General features: G+C 57.1%; 2 protein-coding genes across 3 annotated transcripts; one reads left to right on the forward strand and one right to left on the reverse strand.

Moving 5' to 3' along the window:
* The first annotated feature begins 1,079 nt into the window (after window positions 1-1,079).
* SYCE3 (synaptonemal complex central element protein 3) lies at window positions 1,080-10,585 on the forward strand. 2 transcript variants are annotated; one of them, XM_090275302.1, is made up of 3 exons: window positions 1,080-1,385; window positions 1,855-1,963; window positions 10,250-10,585. In XM_090275302.1, the coding sequence occupies exons 2-3, from the start codon at window positions 1,855-1,857 to the stop codon at window positions 10,405-10,407; spliced, it is 267 nt and encodes an 88-aa protein (XP_090131428.1). In that variant the 5' UTR covers window positions 1,080-1,385; the 3' UTR covers window positions 10,408-10,585. The 2 variants fall into 2 exon arrangements, with proteins under 2 accessions (XP_090131428.1, XP_090131427.1); XM_090275301.1 differs by lacking the exon at window positions 1,080-1,385 and adding an exon at window positions 1,462-1,524.
* A 146-nt stretch (window positions 10,586-10,731) lies between these two features.
* Window positions 10,732-16,487, reverse strand: KLHDC7B (kelch domain containing 7B). The gene is made up of 5 exons (XM_090272180.1): window positions 15,220-16,487; window positions 14,364-15,022; window positions 14,084-14,311; window positions 13,845-13,981; window positions 10,732-13,472 (listed from the first exon to the last, which is right to left on the reverse strand). The coding sequence occupies exons 1-5, from the start codon at window positions 16,485-16,487 to the stop codon at window positions 11,673-11,675; spliced, it is 4,092 nt and encodes a 1,363-aa protein (XP_090128306.1). The 3' UTR covers window positions 10,732-11,672.
* Window positions 16,488-20,218: the final 3,731 nt, after the last annotated feature.

Raw genomic sequence — 20,218 nt, forward strand, 5'->3', positions numbered from 1 at the left:
CACGGCAGAGGGCGTGGAAGGGTGCAGGGTGACTCACAGGGGGGAAGGGACAACTTGAGGACCAAGCTGGTGGCCCAAGCAGCAGACTCCTTAGTAGACAGATGAGGACTTGCTCTGTGCCCAGAACGGTCTGGCCCCACTTAGCTGTTTTTGCTGCTCTGCCGTCAGTGGGCTAAGGATCAGAACCCCTGAGAGAAAATTCGGTGAGCCCCAGATTTGTCGGGAATTTCAAACACAAGGTGTTTCAATATGCAGCACATAACCTTCCCAACTGACTGCCCTCCTCCTCGTCCTCACCTCGGCCAGTGGCGTCGCCCTCCAGCCACTACCCCGTTCCTTCTCCCTCCCACTTGCCCGTGACAAGCCTGGTCAAGTCTACCTTCTAAATGGGTTTTCCTTCCCTCCACCGTGACCACCACCTCCCCGGCCCATGCCTCCCTCATCACTCATCCGAACGACGGCCGCGGCCGGCAGCCAGGGAGGCCTCTCCGCCACGTCCCGCTCTGCTTACCCGCCTCCCACGCTGCCCAGCCCCCTCTAGAGACGGAGCCCCTTGGGGCCGCTCTGGCCTGCTCCCCCCCCCCCCCCGCAGCGGTGCGGGCGGCCTCTCGAAGGGCGGAGCAGCTCGCCCCCTGTCCCTGCCTGGTGGCCCGCCTGCTCCTGCCGAGACGCCGGCGGCCGCTGGGAGACCCGGGCTGGAAGCCGCGCTTCACTTCCCAGCAGCACGGACCGGGGCCCCGCCTGCCTCATCGCCCCGAGCCCCGGCCTCCTCCTCCGAGACACGTGCCACAGTGACAGCAGCGCGTGGCAGTCACGAAGGCTGCAAACACTCGGGCACCCAGCTATTCGCTCGACAAACGTTTGTGAGCACCTGCCGTGCCAAGTGCCGTCCTGGCCGCCGGCCGCGCGGCCGTCCAGCGGGCGGGCCTGTGCGCAGGGCCTTACCGCCAGGAGGCGGGAGGAAGAACCCAAGGGTGGCACCGGCAGCGCCCTCTCTTCCCAGCTCCGCGCTCCCTCAGCCTCGGCACCGCTCCGCTGAGGCCCGCTGAGGCTTCTCTCTTCCCACTGCGGGACGTCTTCTAAAACCGAATGCGTAGGCATCAGGCACACAGTTCTACACAAGCTCAGGTGCCCACGGTACTGCGTGCTGACCGGCCCGAGCCGGCTCTCCCTCGCCACCGTGAGGGAAGGACCAACTTAAGACGGTCCCGTCTCGGCCCACCGATAGAAAAAGGCCTCCTGCCCCGGGACCAGCCTGGGGTGGCCCCACCTTTTCCGCTGGAGACCAGCCAATGAGCTCTCGAGGCCGGAGTCCGGGCCAGCCCGCCCACGTGCTGGCAGCCCCGCCCTTTGCGCTCCGGAGCGCCAGCCAATGAGGACAAGAGGTCAGTTCTGGGGGCGGGGCCGGTAACGGAAAGGGGCCGGGCGTCTTTCAGAGGAGGCTTCTGAGGCCCGGGCCCTGCGAGGGAGAAGAAGCTGACGGAGTCCGGGGGGCGAGTGGGCCCCTCGCTGGCGGAGCAGGAGGTAAGCGAGAGCGGCCCCCCACCGGGGCGTTCCGGACCCCGGCTGTGCTCCGCGCCTCACGCCAGACCCTTGTCGCCTCGCCTGTCATCCGGGTCTCCGCAGCCCTCACCGAGTCCCCCGGCCCCGCCCCTCAGGACGGCGGGCCTCTGTTCCCTGGTGGCCCCACCCCCACCCCCGGCCCGCCGCGCAGGCGCCGACCCCTCTCCCTCGCGGACACGTGGAGCCGGCAGCGGCCGTGGCCCCTCAGCCCCGGACGGCGCAGGGTGGAGGCCTCGCAGGCGGCGTCGGCGTCCGGCCGCCTCTCAGCCGGCTCCCTGCCCGTCCCTCCAGATGGCCGCGGCCGGCCCCGCGCGGAACGACCACGACGACGTGCTGCGGCTGCTGTCCGACCTGAACCGGGACCTGGAGAAGGTCCTGGAGGAGATGGAGAAGGTCTCAGGTAGGTGAGGCGCGGCCCCACGCCTGCCGGCCACGCGGGGGTGACAGCGGACGCGGGCCTGACGCTGTCGTCTGGTCCCTGCGGGTCGGCGTCTGGCGTCCGCAGCCCGGCGGTGGCCTCCTGGGCGCGGAGGTGCCGACTGGGCGCCGGGCCAGACCCGAGCGCGGGCCACCGGCTGGAACGCGGGCCTGGGAGCGGAATCGCGGCGGCCCGCCCGCGACTCGGTGCCTGCAGCGGGGCAGCCGTGCGAGGCGGCGGGGGACTCGAGCAAACCCTCCGTCTCCGGGAAGGAGTGACGGGCAGCCCGTTCCTACCAGCACGTCCCTGCTGAGCGGTGCCCGGCAGCGGAGACCCCGCGCCGCCGTTTCCTTTTCCGGCTGTTCTGTCGGTTACGCCGTTACAGCGGCCCCGGTTTCCCCTCTGCCCCCTCCGCCCAGCACCCCCGTCCCCCAGCCGCCCCAGCCCCTTAGCTCATGTCCGTGGGTCGGGCGTGTGAGCTCTTTGGCGTCACCCTCTCCTGTGTTATTCTTACCTCCCCTGTCTGTTCTGTACCAACCGGTTATGCTTCTCGGTCCCCGCACCGATTCCCCATCTCTCCCCTCCCCTCCCAGCTGATGACCCTCCATGTGGTCCCCGCACCTGTGATTCTGCTCCTGATCTGGTTTGCTGAGTGGGGTTTCGTCTTTATTTTTTAGATTCAGGTGTTGATAGTTGAGTTTGTCGTCATTTTAGTGTTCATCGTTTTGATCTTCTTTTTCCTAAGTAAGTCCCCTTGACATTTCATATAATAGTGGCTTGGTGATGATGAGCTCCTTTAGCTTCACCTTGTCAGGGAAGCACATCATCTGCCCTTCCGTTCTAAGTGATAGCCTTGCTGGATAGAGGAATCTTGGCTGCAGGTCCTTGCTTTTCATCACCTTGAATACTTCCTGCCAGTCCCTTCCTGCCTGCAGAGTGTCTTCTGAGAAATCAGCTGATGGTCTTATGGGAACTCCTTTGTAGGTAACTCTCTGCTTTTCTCTTGCTGCTTTGAAGATTCTTTATCTTGAACCTTTGGCATTTTAATGATGATGTGTCTTGGTGTGGTCCTCTTTGTGTCTAGCTTGTTTGAGACTCTCTGTGCTTCCTGGACTTGGATGTCTTATTTCCTTCTCCAGATTAGGGAAGTTCTTCTTCATTATTTTTTCACACAAGCTTTCAATTTCTTGCTCTTCCTCTTCTCCTTCTGGCACTCCCATGATTCAGATGTTGGCACGTTTAAAGTTGTCCCAGAGGTTCCTAAGCCTCTCCTCACTTTTTTCAATTCTTGTTTCCTCTTTCTGTACTGGCTGAATTTTATTTCTTCCTTTTGTTCCAAATCATTTATTTGAGTCCCAGCTTCCTTCTCATTACTGTTGGTTCCCTGCATATTTTTCTTTACTTCACTTTGTATAGCCTTCACGTCCTCCTTTACATTGTGGCCACACTCAGTCATTTCTCTTAGCATCCATATGACCAGTGTTTTGAACTCCGCACCTGGTAGATTGCTTATCTCCATTTCATTTAGCTCTTTTTCTGGAGTTTGATCTGTTCTTTCAGTTGGGCCATGTTCTCTGTCTCCTCATCTTGGCAGCCTCCCTGTGTGTGCTTCTGTGTATTAGGTGGAGCTGCTCTGACTCTGTGTCTTGGTCGTGTGGCCTCATGTAGTGGGTGTCCTGTAGGGGCCAGGGGCACAGCCTCCCCCCATCCCCCAAGCTGGGCACTCGAGGTGCGCCCTTCGTGTGGGCTGAGTACACCCTCCTCTTGTAGCTGAGCCTTGGTTGCTGTTGGCAGGTCAGTGGGAGGGGTTTACCCAGGCCAGGCAGCTGCAAGGCCTGGCTGTGACCACGGACCACCCACCTCCGCCCTCCGTGGAGGGTCCGCTGTGCAGGGGCAGGGTGGTGGTGCTCTGGCGTGGTCTGTAGTGTCCACCGGGTGCGCTGGCCCTGGGGGTCCCCGGGTGGTGCAGGCCAAGGTCAGCCCCCACCTGTGTCTTGTCCGGGCCACCCTGCCTGAGCTGGAAAGCCGTCTGAGGTGGCTGCTGCTGGTGCTGGGCTTGGAGGTTCCCAGGCGAAGCCAGGCTGTGAATCTAGGCAGGTGCTGCCAGTGCCGGGCCTGCGGCTCCCTGACACAGGCTGGTGCTGCTCTGAGAGGCTTTAGGACGTTGTGCAGCAGGAGCCGGGACCAGCCGTTCATGGGGACGAGTCACTGTTAACAGCTTGGGTGGGTCTGTGAGTCGGGTGGGCAGAGTCTCTGGGGGTCTCCAGGGCGGGGCAAACAGTGTGAGCCGGGTGGATGGGGTCTCAGGTGTGGCACCAGCCGGCCGGCTCTGTGGGGTGGGATTGTTAAAGGGACAGTGGCCTCTGCTCGCCTCGATGCCGGGCTCTTCGGTTCCTCCCTGGGTGCCACTGGGGCCTGTCAAGCTGCCACCTGGTGCGGGAGCTCAGGGGTGCGTCTGAGCAGGTGAGTCCGCTTTGGGGCTCTTGAGGAGGACCTGCCTGGGGCTCCAGCAGCTTCTGCCACCGACTCGTCCCCGCTGGGTTTTGCAGCCAGGAGTTGTGGGGGCTTATCTTCCTGGCACTGGAGTCCTGGGCTGGGGGGCTGGTGTGGGGCTGGGACCCCTCGCTCCTGAGATCCCCTCCCGGACGTTTCCACCACTCGTGGGTGAGGAGGTAGCCTGTTCTGCGTCTGCGGCCCTCCTGCCTGGCTGGCTGGATGTGGTTTCTTTGCTTCCGTGGTTGTCAGACTTGCATTCCACTCGATTTGTGACGGTTCTGAGTGATGACTGTTCTGTATTTTAGTTGTCATGTTGATGTGGTTGTGCGAGGAGGCGAGCCGTGTCCGCCTATGCTGCCATCTTGACTGTATCCTCCCCATTATAATTAATTTGTTCTTTCTAATTCAGAATATGTATAATTCTTATAATTTGTGAGCCTAAGTTTTGCTAGAAAAAATCATAAGGTAAAACAAATTTTAGGCCCTGGCTGCTGTGGCTCAGTGGATTGAGCATCAGCCTGTGAGCCAGTGTCGCTGGTTCGATTCCCAGTCAGGGCACATGACTAGGTTTCACGTCAGGTCCCCAGTTTTGGGGGCGCGAGTGAGAGGCAACCACACAGTGATGTTTCTCTCCCTCTCTTTCTCCTTTCCTCTCTCTCTAATAAAAATAAAAGAAAGAAACAAACAAATTAATTAAAAAAAATTTTAGGAAGTGTGCACACCATACTCAAATTAAAAAAGAAAGTTTTTAAAGACATTATTAGTTTGAAAATAATCTCCATTTATTACAACCCACTTTAGAAAAGTTCTATCTAGAAATGTTTGCAATATTTTTGCCTTTGTACTTATATTTTTAAAAATATTTTTTACAAGTACCCTTTTAAAATGTTCTGTGATTCATTTTCTATAAGCTATATAATTCCTTTTGTCTAATTAAATATTCTCCTATTTAACAGCATTTGCTGAGCATCTACTCTGTGCTATAATAGTAATATAAAGTTGAAGAGATGCTTCTTCATTAGAGAAGTGGGTGGAAGCCAGAAACAGACATCAACATGACTAATTATAATTTAAATACATAAATTAAAATTAAAATACATCTTATTTTTATATTAAAAATTGTAATCTGGCAAATGCTAAGAGCGTATACCAAGTACTGGAAAGGGAGGAGAGAAAAATGAGAGGCTGACTGCTGGGGAGGCCGAAGGGGCTTTACACAGAGCATTAGGAAAGCAGTGGAGATTGGGCAGACAGGCAGGCAGAGAGGGCGAGGGTAGAGAGGGAGGGCCAACCAGCAGATGAGGTAGCCAGGGCCATGTGCTGATGAGTGGAAGCCTGGGGTAGTCAAGGAGCCAGATTAGTGCAGGATTGCTCAGGGGGTGGACCAAGCAGAGAAGGGCTGAGGGTGAGATGGGTCTACAATGCCAAGCTAAGGCGTTCAACTTTCTTGTCTAGGGGAGACGGAGACATGTGAGTGCTAAGTTCTGATCTGTAAATGTCATTTTATCTTTCATATTTACATCTTTAATACATCTGGAGTACACTGTCCTTTTTCATTGATTTTTGGTGTTATTTCATCACATACTAAATTCCCGTACATCCTTAGGTTTATCTCCAAGCTTACTACTTTCTTCCATTGGTCTATTTGTCTGTACCACACTATTCTCAAAATAGGGATTTATAAGTTGTCTTGATACCTAATAGGGCATATACCCCCCTTAACTTTTATTTTTTTAAGACTGACTTAGTTATTAGACCTTTATTCTTTCATATATATTTTTACAATTTACAAATACTGATAGTTTTCTCTCTTACCTTCCAATCCTTACACCACTTATTTCTTTTTTTTCTATTCCATTTACCAGCACCTCCAATCCCAATAACATTATTAGAGGTATCCTTGTTTGATACCAATCTTATAGGGAACGTATACACAATTTCTGCATTATGTATAATGTTTGCTGTAAGTTTATGGTATATCGCTTTTAGTAAGTTCAAGATGTCGCCTAATTTCTAATTTGTTAGAGTTCGATTGTCTAAAATAAAAAAAAAGAGGTATTAAACATTTTTTAACTGCCTCTTTTGCATTACGTGAGATACTCTTATGAATTCCCTTTTATTTATTAATGTGGTTAATTATAGTGATTGGTTTTCTGATATTCAACCATCCTTGAATTTCTTTTACAAACTCTGCTTAATCATAACATGATCTTAACACTGTTAGATTGGGTTAGATGGATTTCACATCTATATTCATGTGAGACAAACCTATAATTTTTCTCATATTGTCTTCAGTTTTAAAATAACTTGAGCTTAGAGAAAGTTATATTTTTATTTTGTTTCTCAATTTTTCTACAATATGAATGAAATACTTGTGTAAAATGCTTTTCTTAAAAAGTTACACCAGTCCATATAGTGAGATTATAAGCCTTCCCTCCTTTCCTAATTTCTGGAATCAATTGTATTCGTCGGCAGCCGTCCGTCTCGAGAGACGATGGTGTAGCTTCTTAAGAGTCTATCTGCACCGCCGAGAATGGCTGTGCAGTCCGACTCGGGAGTGACACGGTATCTGTCTCCTCCCGTGTTGAATCGACATCTTGCGAAGACGCTGGAGTGTCCTGTCCAGTGAAGCTGAAGCTACAGAGCCTGGGCAGGGTGATATGGAGGGTCTGCTGTTGCCCATGCAGCAGACCCCCCCTCTCTTCGCAGCTGAAGGGTCCAAGGGAAAGACGGAGTCGATACAGCTTGGCTTCAGGTGCGCCGCAGGAGTTGCCGGTGTTGACTACAACGTCAAACCGCCTTAGGGACTCCGGCTCCGGATTTTCTGTCGGGGTTTACTCCCTTAGCCTTTCCCCTGAAGAGGTATGCCGCAAGGCAGCGGAGGTTTTTTGGAATCAGAGTTTTCCTTCTCTGAATCAATTGTATTAGATAAGCATTAACTGTTCTTTCAAAATTTGATAAGAACTTATCTGTAAGACTACGTGGGGCCTGAGGTTTGGGGAGGTAGAACTTCATCATTTACATTTTTAGATGGTGCTTGGTCTAGTTTGCCAATGATGTGAATTGGCCTGTGGCCTGTGACTTCCAGGCTGGTCATCCCCCCTCCGTCACCTGGCCTGCTGATGCTCCCGTCTCGTTCTCTGTGCTCTCTGTCTTCCACTTCTACCTTCCCGGCTCTCAAAGCAAACCCACTTGCTGCATCACTAGTTAGCTCTCCCCTCTCCTAAACAGATTTTTGGGACACTTCATCCTCATCCTTTACTAAGTTTTGTGTCTAGATGCTGTCCCTGGATGCTCACTGGCACCGATTCAAATGCTAACAGAAATCCCCAGTTTGGGGTGCGGTAAAAATGGAAACTTTAGTGCAGACAGCTCCACAGTGATAGAGCACAGCCGGCGAGTGCTGCAGCAGTGCCGCGGAAACACGAGGAAACTGCACGGCAGGGCTGGGGCAGGGGCCGTCTTTGTGCTGCAGCGCCGGTCCCACCAGGAGAACCCATCCCGTCTTCTTCAGTGGAAAGTGCTCGCCAGAAGCCACCGGGGAGCTGGCTTATATAGACTGAAGTCCCCGCCCCTGGTCCCTGATTGGTCAGAATATAGCTGCTCCAATTGGGTGGAGCTGTGCAGCTCCAATTGGATGGGAGGAGCCTCAGTGCTATTGGTTGAAACAGGATTCTAGGAACTCCTGAAGGAGGGCTGTTCAGCAGGCAATAGCTCAGGGCAAGCGTGAAGGGAGAGGCCTCCGGGCAGGAATAACTGCTAGGCTCCGCGTGGTTTTCTTTTTTTAGCCTGTGTAGCCACCGGGGAGCCCTTCCTGGTCGTCAGGGTTCACAGCGCACATCCTGACCATTTTTTCTTAATTTCTGGGTGAGGAGCTTGGTCCTACCTGGCAGGTTATCAAAGTGTCAGGGCGGGCCGTGGGGAGCCTCTCAGAACGTCTGTTCAGGGCCCTGCCCAGCTTTGGCCCTTGGCTTTGCCACTGCGCTGGCCTTACCGCCAGTCCTCGGAGGGGGGCTGCCCTTACCACCTGGTCTGTGATAACTCCTCCCACCCCGTCTCCCTGTCAGCACCCTTCACCGTTTGGAATTGTTTCGAATGTCTGTGTCTCCTCCCACTGCAACTGGGAGAGACACTCCACGAGGGCGGGGGAGCACCTGTCCTGTCTCCCGCTCGTGGCGCCGAGGCTGCCTTGGTACAGTGCTGCCGGAAGGGGGTGCTCATCAAATACTGAACGGGCGAGAAACGCAAGAGCATGTGTGGCCGGAGGATGTCCTGGTGATTACGAGTCCTTCCCGTTCTGTGTTCTAACTATCGCACTCGGGTCAATCAGAAGAGGGCCGCGCACTTGCTCTAGTGTTCTGGTGTCTCAGTGAGCTGGCTTTTCCGAGCTGTGCTTTGGGGCTATGCCACCAGCTTTCTTTCACCCGTGACTGCAACTAGACACAGAAGAATCACCTTGTGTTTAAGGTACAGACTCATAATCACCATAATCAAGGGTGTTTTCAAGTGCATTATACTTCTCATAAAAAATACCTATAGGACAATTTTTTCTCAGAATAACAGTGTCTTAAACAACAGATTTCTTTTTATTTGATGGTCACTGAGTCTTGTAACTGAGCATGTTTTCTTTTCTGCTTTGGCCTTGGGAAATTCAGAGCTGGAATTCCAGCTGCTGTGTAGGGTTTTATGGCATTCATTTCTGTGAGCTGTTTTTCCCCCTTGCATTTTAATTTCTTAGCTACCCTAACTCTTTGCCCTAAATGCCTCAATTACTTATTTTTTAGTAAGACTTTATTCTTTCTTGAGCACCTAATATGTGCTAGGCAGTTGACTATCATTCATTTAATCTTCATGAGGAGCCATGAAATTGGGACGCTATCTGTCCCTTACAGATGGAAGGCTGAGGGGAGCAAGTTGGAGTCACTGTTGTAGGTCACACAGCCAGCAAGTGCGGAGCTGGAGGAAAAACTGTGCTTCAGCTGCTCTGCTCCTGTGCCTCAAACGTTCAAGGATTCCTGGCCTTGCTGTACAGTCAGATGCCCTCTCTCTGTTGAGATACGCACATACCTTGTCTAACTTCTCCCTGTCATGCAGAAGGGCTAGGACCCTTATTTTCTGTAGTTCTAGATGGTAGAGCCACACTGGTGGGGTGGGGACTGCAGAGAGGAGGGTATGGAGGTGGGGTTTCAGTGCAAACAGCACATGTTCACCCAGTGGAGAGCAGCGAAGGACACCTAACGTGGATGCAGCAAACCTTCCCAGAAGAAGGAGCTCTAGATTGGCCTTATTGAAAGCACAGAGGTGCCCAGGTGGAGGTGGACAGGCATCCTAAGCCACTGAGCACAAGGTCACATGAGGCTCAGGGTCTTGCAGGAGTAGGAGTGGTCAGACCTACCTGAGCACCTGGGTGAGCTTGGTGGTGGTTATCACTCCTTGAGGGTCACCCTGCACCCACTAGCTGTGAACTGTGGGTGGGTAGGGACCCGTGTCTGCTCTAATCTTTCCTAGTGTTTCCTAGCAGAGTAGCCTCCAGCCCTGTAGTGTTGTGGGCTGATGCATCCAGACGGTAAGGATGTGTGAGACCAGGGACGCTTCATTACTGCTCTGTGCAGGGAGGAGTTTCAATAAGGGGCTTTGTGAGCCCTATGACAAGTAGCTGGCCAACTTTGTCTCTGTAGGATAATCGGCGACTCAGTTGGGGGTGGGTCCCAGGGTGCTCCAGAGCCAAAACCCCACCCTGTGGCCTGACCAGGGTCTGTCTGGTTGTTGCAGTGCAGGTCACGTGGATGGCCTACGACATGGTGGTGATACGCACCAACCCCACACTGGCAGAGGCCATGCGCCGGCTGGAGGACGCCTTCCTCAACTGCAAGGAAGAGATGGAAAAGAACTGGCAAGTGCTGCTCAGTGAGACCAAGCACGCACAGTAGGCCCTGCCTGTGGCCGCCAGGCAGCCATCTGCCTGTGCGCAGTCACCAGAGGTGGAGCCTTGTCTGCCCGGCAGAGAAACAGCGGCCCAAATACACAGCTGCGTGCACAGCACTTGTTTCTCAGTGAACTTATTTTCAAGCACAGCCTAAGGACTCCTGTCCGCACCCCTTGAGAATAAAGCACGGGAAGTGTGAGATGCAGATGCTGCCTGTGAATTAAGTGTGTTTAGTGCCAAGCAAAACGTGTAGCTGGGGACAAACCAGGTCAGAAGGTGGGACAAGCAGCCGATTTCACATTTATTTACCATCCTGTGGAGGGTTCCAAAGTGGGTAAAGGGGAACATTATTGTTATGTATCTTGGGCTGCGCCAGGTGCTCATATGTGTGACCTATGTTCTCACAATTCTCCTGAGTGACATGTCCATCATCCCCACTTCACAGGTGAGAACACAAAGTTAGGTGTCTTGCCCAAGTCCACATGGCTAATGAGGGGCAGAGCTAGGGCACAACCCAGGTTCCATTTGAGAAGGGGGTTGGTGGGAGGTGGGGCGGGAAGTGGAGGGACTGAGCAGGTGGGAGAGACCCCGCAAGGCTGCAGAGGGGCATGAGACCCAATGGTCCCAGCCAGGTCTGGGCTGGGGTTATGGGCAGGCGCTACAGACAGCACAGCAGGGTCACAGACAAGGGTTCCAGGCCCTTGAGGAGCAACCAAAGGAGAGCAAAGAGTTGTTTCTGAGGACACCAAGGCCCTCCCCAAGGCCTCAGGATGGGCAGAAAATCCCAGGTGCAAGGTGTTTTCTCCGGGGCTCCTTTGCTCCTGTTCCCTCTTCCCAGCCCCCTGTGGGCCCCTTGCTCTGAGCTCTCAGGAGGCCACCTCCGTCCTGAGCTCAGCAGTCGCTGACTCCTCAGCTGGCCAAGTCCAGGCCCTTGGGGACACAGGCAGTGTGGTTGGTGCTCTGACAGGGGAACCTGGCCATGGGAGCCCGCTGTCTCAAGAGGGTTCATGTGCACGAGCTGAGGCACTGGGCCAGGATGCACTCACACACACAGGAGGGCACGGGTGGCATAGGAACACCCAGTGACCAGCTCACAGGTGCAAGGAGCCTGGGCTCTCTCGCAGGAGGGGAAGGGGGAGGGAAATCACAAGGCTTATAACAGAAATGGGAAGTTGTCCCAGAAAGAGCCACCTCCTCCCTGTGTCCCACCCGCCTCGCCCCACCAGGGTCAGCCTGGAGAGGGCAGCCACTGGCCTGGCGCCCAGTGGCTCAGAGGGCAGTCTGCAATGGGTCTGCGGGGGGCAGGGTCAGGATGAATGGACAGAGGACCCCTTTACTCCCCAGGGGAAAGGGCTGCAGCTCCTTGGCCTGGAACTGGGCAGTCCCCTCGGAGACCACAAAGGTGGCCGTGACCTGGTGGTTGAGACAGTAGATGGTGTTGCCCAGCACCGCACAGCGCAGTGGGATGGGGTCCGGCAGGGGCAGGGGGGCAGATCGGCTCCAGGAGCCTGTCACTGTGTTGTAGCGCATAACGGCAGCACCCACGCCACGCAGCAGGTCAAAGCGGTACAGGAAGCCCCCCAGCGCCACCATGTCACTGGAACGCCGGTGGCTGGCACTGTAAGGGCACTCGTCCCATGCATCCTTCACAGGGCTGTACCTGAGTAAGCGGTAGAAGAGGTGGCCCCCGGTGACATAGATGTCGCCACGGCAGGCCACAGCCTCGTGTGCCACAGGGAAGGTGCCTGCGGGGAGGGGCGCGCGTGGGGTCCAGGTGTCTGTGCGGGGGTCGTAGCACTCCATGCTGTACAGGCACTCGCCCCCGATGGCGTAGAGCAGCCCATCCAGGGCCACCAGTTTGAGCTGGGCCCGGGCCTGCTGCATGGGCCGCACCTGGCTCCAGATGTTGGTCAGAGGGTTGTAGCAGAAGACCTCATTGGAACAGACAGCCTTGGCGCCGGAGCCGCGGATACCGCCCGCCAGGAACAGGTAGTTGTGCATGGTGCAGAGGCCACAGCCCCGCAGTGGGACCTCTTCTGGCACCTGGGTCAGGAGCCGCCATGTGTTCTCTTGGGGGTTGAATACATGCAGGTGCGATGGAGGTGGTAGGGGCGCAGGACCCGTGGCAGGAGCCTCCTCCATGTGAGGGCCCCTTGTGAGCCCTGAGCGGCTCACCTGGTAGAGGCTGGGCAGCACGAGGACCCCCAGCACAGCCTGGCCCCTGTCAGTCCGAAGGCTCAGGATGCGCTCTCGGTCAGCTGCACTCAGCTGCCTGTAGAGACTTGGGTCCCCCAGCACATGCAGCAGATTGTCGCTCATCAAGGCATAGGTCTCCTGGATCAGGCCAGTCTTCCCGTGCTGCTGGGCAAAGGCCAGTACATCCAGGCAGCTGCCCAGGCCCAGCCGCAGCTCTGGAGCTGCTGGTTCCCGGGCCAGGGCGCTAGCTTTCCGGGGCCCCTCCACTGCCCCCCAGCTCCCAGGCCTCTGCAGAAACACCATGAGTTTGCGGGCCTCTTTCTGCTCCTCTGTGAGGGCTGGCTTGCTGCCTGCGGCGCTGGGCCTCTCCACTGGGGCCACCTGGCCCACCGTAGGCTCAGAGCTCTCTGCCATCTCTATTTCGCACATGCTGCGTTTCCGTGGCCTGGGGACAGGCTGTGGGTCCTCCTGGGCAGTGGGGGGAGATGCAGGCCCAGGCTTCCTCTCCTCAGGCGCCTGAGCACGGGCCCTGGGCACAGCAGCCGTGTCTGTCTCGGAGCTTCTCTGCTGTGTCTCAAATCCAGCCGCGTCCAGGCCCCCTGTGCCTGCCCCTGTGACCATCTCAGCTGGGGAGCACTGCCAGTCCTTGAGATCTGGGACGGCCCTTTCAGAGGGAGAACCAGACTCCCTGTTCCCCAAGGCTGTAGGAGTGCTGGGCTCTCCAGAGACCTCCAGAGCTGCCCTTAGGGATGTCCCTTGAGGCCTCTCTTGACTGGGGAGAGGATGACTCTTAAGAACCATTGAAATAAGGTTTCCCCAGCTAGTTGAGATCTGTCCCTCCTGGTTGCCCTTGGAGATAGCCACGCTAGGCTCCTGACAAGCAGGCCTTGACTTATTAGTGGTGGTAGGGGTTGCAGCTGAGGCTGGGGCTGGAGCTGGGGCTGGAGCTGGAGCTGCAACTGGAGGTGCTACAGCTGGGGCTGAAGCTGTAGCTGGCTCTGGGGCTGGGGCTGCAGCTGGAGTGGGTGCTGCAGCTGGGGCTGGGGCAGGAACTGTGGCTGGGGCTGCAGCTGGGGCTGGGGCTGCAGCTGTACCTGAGGCTGTGGCTGCAGCTGTACCTGAGGCTGGGGCTGCAGCTGAGGCTGAAGCTGCAGCTGGGGCTGGGGCTGCAGCTGGGGATGCAGCTGGGGCTGGGGATGCAGCTGGGGCTGAAGCTGTAGCTGGGGCTGCAGCTGGAGCTGCGGCTGGGGCTGGGGCTGCAGCTGGAGCTGGGGATGCAGCTGGGGCTGGAGCTGCAGCTGGAGCTGGGGCTGGAGCTGGAGCTGGGGCTGCAGCTGGGCCTGGAGCTGCAGCTGGGGCTGGGGATGCAGCTGGGGCTGGGGATACAGCTGGGGCTGCAGCTGCAGCTGGCGCTGGGGCTGCGGCTGAAGATGGGGCTGAAGCTGTGGCTGGGGCTGTGGCTAGGGCCGCGGCCGGGGCTGCGGCCGGGGCTGTGGCTGGGGCTGCGGCCGGGGCTGGGGCTGGGGCTGGGGCTGCGGCCGGGGCTGGGGCTGGGGCTGCGGCTGGGGCTGGGGCTGCGGCCGGGGCTGCGGCCGGGGCTGTGGCTGGGGCTGCGGCCGGGGCTGGGGCTGGCGCTGCGGCCGGGACTGCGGCCGGGGCTGCGGCCGGGGCTGCGGCTGGGGCTGCGGCTGGGACTGGGGCTGCAGCTGCAGCTGGGGTTGGAGGTGTAGCTGGGGTTGGGGGTGCAGCTGCAGCTGGGGCTGCGGTTGAGGGTGCAGCTGGGGCTGGGGTTGGGGGTGCAGCTGCAGCTGCGGCTGGTGTTGGGGCTGCAGCTGGGGCTGGCGCTGTGGCTGCAGCTGCAGTTGGTGTTGGGGCTGCAGCTGGGGCTGGGGGTGCAGCTGCAGCTGGGGTTGGGGGTGCAGCTGTGACTGGGGTTGGGGCTGTAGCTTGGGCTGCAGTTGGGGCTGCGGCAGGGGTTGGTGCTGCAGCCGGGACTGCGGCTGCGGCTCGGGTTGGAGGTGCGGCTGTGGCTGGGGCTGGGGTTGGGGCTGCAGCTCGGGCTGCAGCCGGGGCTGCGGCTGCGGCTGAGGTTGGGGCTGCAGCTGGGGCTGGGGCTGCAGCCGGGGCTGTGGCTGCAGCTGGGGTTGGAGGTACAGCTGGAGTTAGGGGTGCAGCTGTAGCTGGGGTTGGGGCTGCAGCTGCAGCTGGGGTTGCGGATGCAGCTCGGGCTGCAGTTGGGGTTGGGGATGCAGCTCGGGCTGCAGCTGGGGTTGGGGATGCAGCTCGGGCTGCAGCTGGGGTTGGGGATGCAGCTCGGGCTGCAGCTGGGGTTGGGGCTGCAGCTGCAGCTGGGGTTGGGGCTGCAGCTTGGGCTGCAGCTGGGGTTGGGGATGCAGGTAAGTTGTCTCGGTGGGGATGTGCTTCTATTGGATTAGCTGAGGCTGAGAGGGGCTTACTGGTGCATAGGGGGGCTGTGGTTAAAGAAGATGGCGCGGGGGCACTACTGAGGTCGTCTGTGGCCGGCTTCCCTGTTCCCAGACTGCCAGCCGCCTGCCCGCTGTTCAGCTCCCTCTGGCCTTGCCGAGATCCTCTCCCTTTTCCAACACTTTGGACCCCTTGCTGTTCTGTCCTGCCTGGCCCTGAGCTGAAAGAGTGGTCTCCAGAGGTGTTAGCCCCAGCCTTCCCCACAATGGAGGCCACTGTGGCCCCCTGTCCTTCGGACATGGCTGGGCGTCTCCACTGCTGCTCCTCTGGCCGTGGGCCTGTGGAGCCTGGGGCCTGGATGAAGCTCCTGGTGACAAGGACCTCCTTCCTTGCCCAGGGCCAGCCTTCCATCGAGTCTGGGGACCCCTGAAACTCCCTGGGGGCTGAGGGCCCAACCTCCCTGCTCTCACCAGCTTTGGCCCCTGAATCCAGAGCTAAAACTGGGGCTGGTTGGGGGCCGCTTTTCCCGCTCCCCCTCTCTGAGTCGTCTGTCAGGCGCCCAGTCTGCACGGAATCTGGTGGAGGCAGCTCCTGGGGGTGAGGGGGCTTCTGGGCCCCTGCAGAAAGGCTGCTGGCTGCATCCACAGTGTCCCACACACTCACCACAGTGCCCAGGCGGAGGGGATCCAGCTTCGGGGAGCGGCAGGTTCGATCTCCTGAGCTGTCACCCCCCTGCCGCCGCCGGCTGCCTGGGCCGCTTTCCGCTGGGCTGGGTGGCCCCACTCCTCGTTTCCAGGAGCCGGTATCCTGTTCCGCTGCGCCGACTGGGGCCTGACTAGCCGGCGCCTGGGCTTGGATGCCTCCTGCTTCCGCCTCCACCTCCACTTCGCTGTCCGGACTCCGGGGAGTGAAGTGTATCAGGAGAGGAGCAGGTGTCTCCCCGGCTTTGCTCCCACTCAGGAGGGCAGCACCTGGCCTGAGATGCTCCTTTCCTTGACCTTCGGGGACTTCTGGGGTGGAGTCAACACGCTGCTGCCCCAAGGTCCCCCCACTGGCCACCTCGCCAGGTGTCTTGAGTGGAGGTGCAGCTGTGGCAGTCAGATCTCCACTTCCCAGGGGCTGGTGATCCCGGACGCCTGCAGCAGCTGGACTCCCCTTGCTGGGTCCTGGAGGGCCCGGCTTCCTCTTTCGTGAGCTGTGTCCCTCCACGCTACCACTGACCTTGGATTTTGGTGACAGGGCTCGCGCAACTCCTCCCGCCTGAGAAGGCTGGGCTTGGGGGCCTGTGGACGCAGGTCGTGCCGCCTCCTGGTCCTGCCCGGAGCCGAACCAGTGCAAGGCCAGCGCCGTAGCAGCCACGACAGCCAGCGCCAGCAGGGTGAGCACGGCACTGTCCCAGTCCTCGTCCCCGTCCCCTTCCCAGCCCCAGCTGGGGCCAGCAGGCTCTGAGGCACCCTGGATCATGGTGCTGGGCTGCAAACCTGGCGCAAGGAGCCAGGGCAGCAGGTCGGGAGCTGTGCGCACCGCGTGCGAGCCTGTCCTGCACCCAGACCATCGGCGCAGATGGCATCAGCGGTGCGCCCCGCCCAGAGGGCTGCCCAGTTAAGGTGGACCTGTGCCCGGGGCCTGTCACTCTGCTTGGCCCAGGAGGGGGTGGCTCTCTGTACCTGCACCCACCTTGGGGGTTTGTCAGTGAGGCCAAGCTGGAGCTGTGAGAAGACCATCTACAACAGCTCCAGGGGCTTGGGGGTCCTCTGCAGGCCCCCCACCCAGGTCCTGCCTTCGCCGTGCCATAGGCGCCAGTGGCAAATGGCAGTGTACCTCAGCACTGTCCTGACATCCCAGCCACCCTGCTTCTGCCTAACAGACCCTCGGGCCCCAAACTTACCCCTCGCCCCAATGCCCTTCCTCTGAGCTTGGGTCCAGCCTGGGTGGGACGGGGGCCCTGGCAGGGGAAGAGCTACCCATAGGGAGATGTTATCTGTAGCTTTAGCAACCTGATGCAGCCCTGATACAATTACCAGAAACTCAAGAAGACGATTCCACTGTGGGCCAGTGGGGGAGGGGTGGGGTGGGGCCTTGGCCCCATGCCAAGCCCACAGGCTGGTCTCAGACTAAGGAGGGGGGCCGCGCAAGGTCTGGGTGCCAACACCGAGCGCTGTCCAGCACAGAGACGGCTGCTTGGACGGCACAGCCTCCAACTGCCGCCCCTCGCCTCTGTGCAGAGGAGGCCCGCGCTGCGCTCCCAGGAGACAGCAGGGGCCAGGGTGAGGTGGGGGCACCCTTCTCCTGCACCAGCCTCTGCACTTTCTTGTACGTGAATTCAGCAGAGGTGAAATAGTTTTCAAATTTTTCTGAGTTGTCAAGAGAGAAAAAAGAACAAAACAAAGAAAATCCAGAAGTTGAATTTCCCTCTTTAATGGCCAGGCTTGTTAGCCCCCGTGGCCCTCCAGCACCTCCTGGGCCGCCCACCACCCTGCGGGCACTGAGCTGCTGCTCTCAGAGCCCCATAGGACTCGGCCCGTCTGTGCTCACCTGGCCGCCACCCCTCAGCCAGCCCCTGGGATCCTCCCGGAACCTTCCTCTGGCCTTCATGCTGTCAGCCTGACTTCTAGGTGTCCCACCTCAATCCTTCCCTCCTCTTGTCCTCGCCTAATTGTTCCCCTGCCACCCTCCACCCTGGGGCTCCGAAGCCTGCAGGCCGGCCAGCAGGGAGGGCCCTGAAGGGGTGGCAGCCGCCTCTCCCCTGAGCCTGGGGAAGAGCTTTGTCTCCTCATCTGCATCTCACTTAAGCTGATCTCAGGAGGAAATCTTGGGACAGGTGCCAGGTGGGGCCCAGAAGTGAAAAAGAGACTGGAGTCCCTGGTACCAAGCAGGGCCCCCACAGCACGTAGTTGTTCCTCCTTCTGGGACACAGACTTCTCCCTGACGCGGCAGCAAGGAGACTGCCAAGGAGCGTCCCTGGCACCCGGCCTGGGCTCTGCTGAGCCTCAGGTATCTCACGTTGTTGCCTCCTAGCTCCCCAAGCAGATTAGGTGACAGCCAGCCGGTGGGAGGTGGGCCCATGCCTTAAGGTGGACCTCAGGTTGGGGGCGGGCTTTGTGGACGCTGCCCTTACTCTTGTTCCCAGGCTCTGCTGCCTCTTGGTTCAGTGTGGGATACAAAGACCTTGAGGGGATGAGGAGGACACCCCGCAGGCACCCCTCCAGGCCGTGCTGTACCCCATCAGCATCCCAAGACCTGGGCATTTCTCTGAGCTGCAGGTCACCTTAGAGAACAGGACAAGTGTCCACCAAGCGGTACCTCCAGCCACCCTGGCAAGGGAGGAACTGAGCACAGGAAATCATCCCACCCAACCTCCCAAGGTGCAGAGGATCTTGGTGGGTCCTAGGGACATACAGGTGACCCAGGAAAGGTCTAGTCCCATCCTCTGTGGAAAGAAAACACCTCCCTTTGTCAAGTCCAGATAGAAGGTGAAGCTCTGCTCTGTTTGGGGGAACTATTGGGGAAGAGACTGAGGACATTCAACATCCCTGAGCTGCAGCAGGTGCGCCCCCACCTCCCACACAGTAGTAACATGTGCCACCGGGAGAGGAACAGACCTTTAACAGCACAGGAGTGACTGCTGTCGTCGTGCTGTGATAGCATAAATATTACAAATACCATCAAGGTAAAAAGTTAAAATTCAACAAAGGGTCCCTGGTAGGCCTGACCATCAGCAGCCTCCTAGGAGCTCCTTTTCCAACCGCCTGCCGAGCAGGAACCCTGCCACTGCCTATGCAGGGAGTACGGAGGGGTCTGCACCTGGGAGGCCCCCGTGCAAAACAAGAATCAGGCCATCTGCCACCTGCCAGCAGCCATCCCCACCCGTGTGCGAGGGGCCTGCGGAGGGGAGCACACCCCACGGCAGCTGGTCCGTGGCAGTGCCCACAGGGACCCACCGCCACCTGGTCACCGAGCCCCAGCCGGCACCGCTCCTGTTCTGGAACAGTGAGAGGAGGAAAAGCGTAGTGAAATGAAGGCATGATTCAGTGCTTACAATGGTGGAGAGCAGCAGACCCCATCAAACGAAGGGTTGCTCTGTTATTGGAATTCTTTTGAAGCAAGAAATACTGTATGTATGATCAGAAACGATATGCAACCAAGAACATGATATTATATAATCCTAATTATGTTAGAAGTATATATGTATTTTTATACATGTAAAAATAAGTCTAGAGTAATGTTTAAGGCTTAGAAAATATAAACCCCAGATTTTACATTACACCCAATAAGGAATTCATCTGTTGTGAGAAAAGTTATTTAAAAAAGAGAGACAGGGACTCCCTTCCCTGAGGACACCTGGATGACTGTGCTGCAGCTGCCTGCATTTCCCAAAGGATAGTATTTTGGAAGGAACTCCAGGCCCAGCCTAGGGTCGGGCTGGCCTGGAAGAGGGTGGCAGGGTTATTCTTCTTTGTGTGTTCTAGAGGGGACAGGCTCTGAGGCAGAAGCCTGCCATTTTTCCGAAATTGTGTAGCTTTTGTATCTTAGGTTTAGTTTGTAAACTAATCCTATAGAAATAGAATAATTAAAAACTAACAGGGGGAAATGATAGGGGAACTCAGGTGTTAAGAGTTCAGCCTTAATTGATAGGCTTAAGTGACTAGGACATGTGGAAAACTGTTATTCCAAAATTGTATAGCTTTTGAATAAAGACTCCTTTCCTTTATCACCAAACCTTTGCTGAGAGGGTGGCGGCGGGACCCCACTTGCTGTTCGGTAACATACTTATTGGTTCTGGTGGTGACAGGCAGCATGAACGCCAACTTTTCTGGTTTTGCTTTGAAATAACCACCCTCAAGAAAACACATAATCTTTTTATCCTGTAATCCAATCTCTGCATTGCTTTTTCCCACCTCCATGTAACCTTCTTTACAGTCCCTCTTTAATTTCAAATGCATAAAAGAAGCTGCAAACTACTGTTCAAGGGAGCATGTTCCTCAGTTCTGGTGTGGTCTTGTTTCCAGGTGTACCTCTTTTTGGCTCAAATAAGCTGCATTGGTCTCTGCCTTGTAAGAAACAAGAAAATTAGTGACTCCCAAACCAGTAGAAAATAATTAGCAGCAAAGGCAGATGTAATTAGAGGGTCTCTGAGCCAGAGTTAACAGTATCAGCATATTTACAAATCAGGAAAGGGGCATTCCGCAGCTCAG

Source organism: Furipterus horrens, unplaced genomic scaffold, assembly GCF_987537825.1.
Source record: "Furipterus horrens unplaced genomic scaffold, mFurHor1.1.pri manual_scaffold_4, whole genome shotgun sequence".
Taxonomy (NCBI): Eukaryota; Metazoa; Chordata; class Mammalia; order Chiroptera; family Furipteridae; genus Furipterus; species Furipterus horrens.

Bases quoted from the DNA above. Each gene is read 5' to 3' on its own strand.
- SYCE3 (XM_090275302.1), top strand. From the start codon at position 1,855: ATGGCCGCGGCCGGCCCCGCGCGGAACGACCACGACGACGTGCTGCGG. The intron at 1,964-10,249 runs GTAGGTGAGGCG...TGGTTGTTGCAG, and splicing joins GGAGATGGAGAAGGTCTCAG to TGCAGGTCACGTGGATGGCC.
- KLHDC7B (XM_090272180.1), bottom strand. From the start codon at position 16,487: ATGATCCAGGGTGCCTCAGAGCCTGCTGGCCCCAGCTGGGGCTGGGAA. The intron at 15,023-15,219 runs GCAAGGGGTCCA...CTAATCCAATAG, and splicing joins GGGCCAGGCAGGACAGAACA to AAGCACATCCCCACCGAGAC. The intron at 13,982-14,083 runs CCGCAGCCCCGG...CCCCAGCTGTAT, and splicing joins AGCCCCAGCCACAGCCCCGG to CCCCAGCCCCAGCTGCATCC.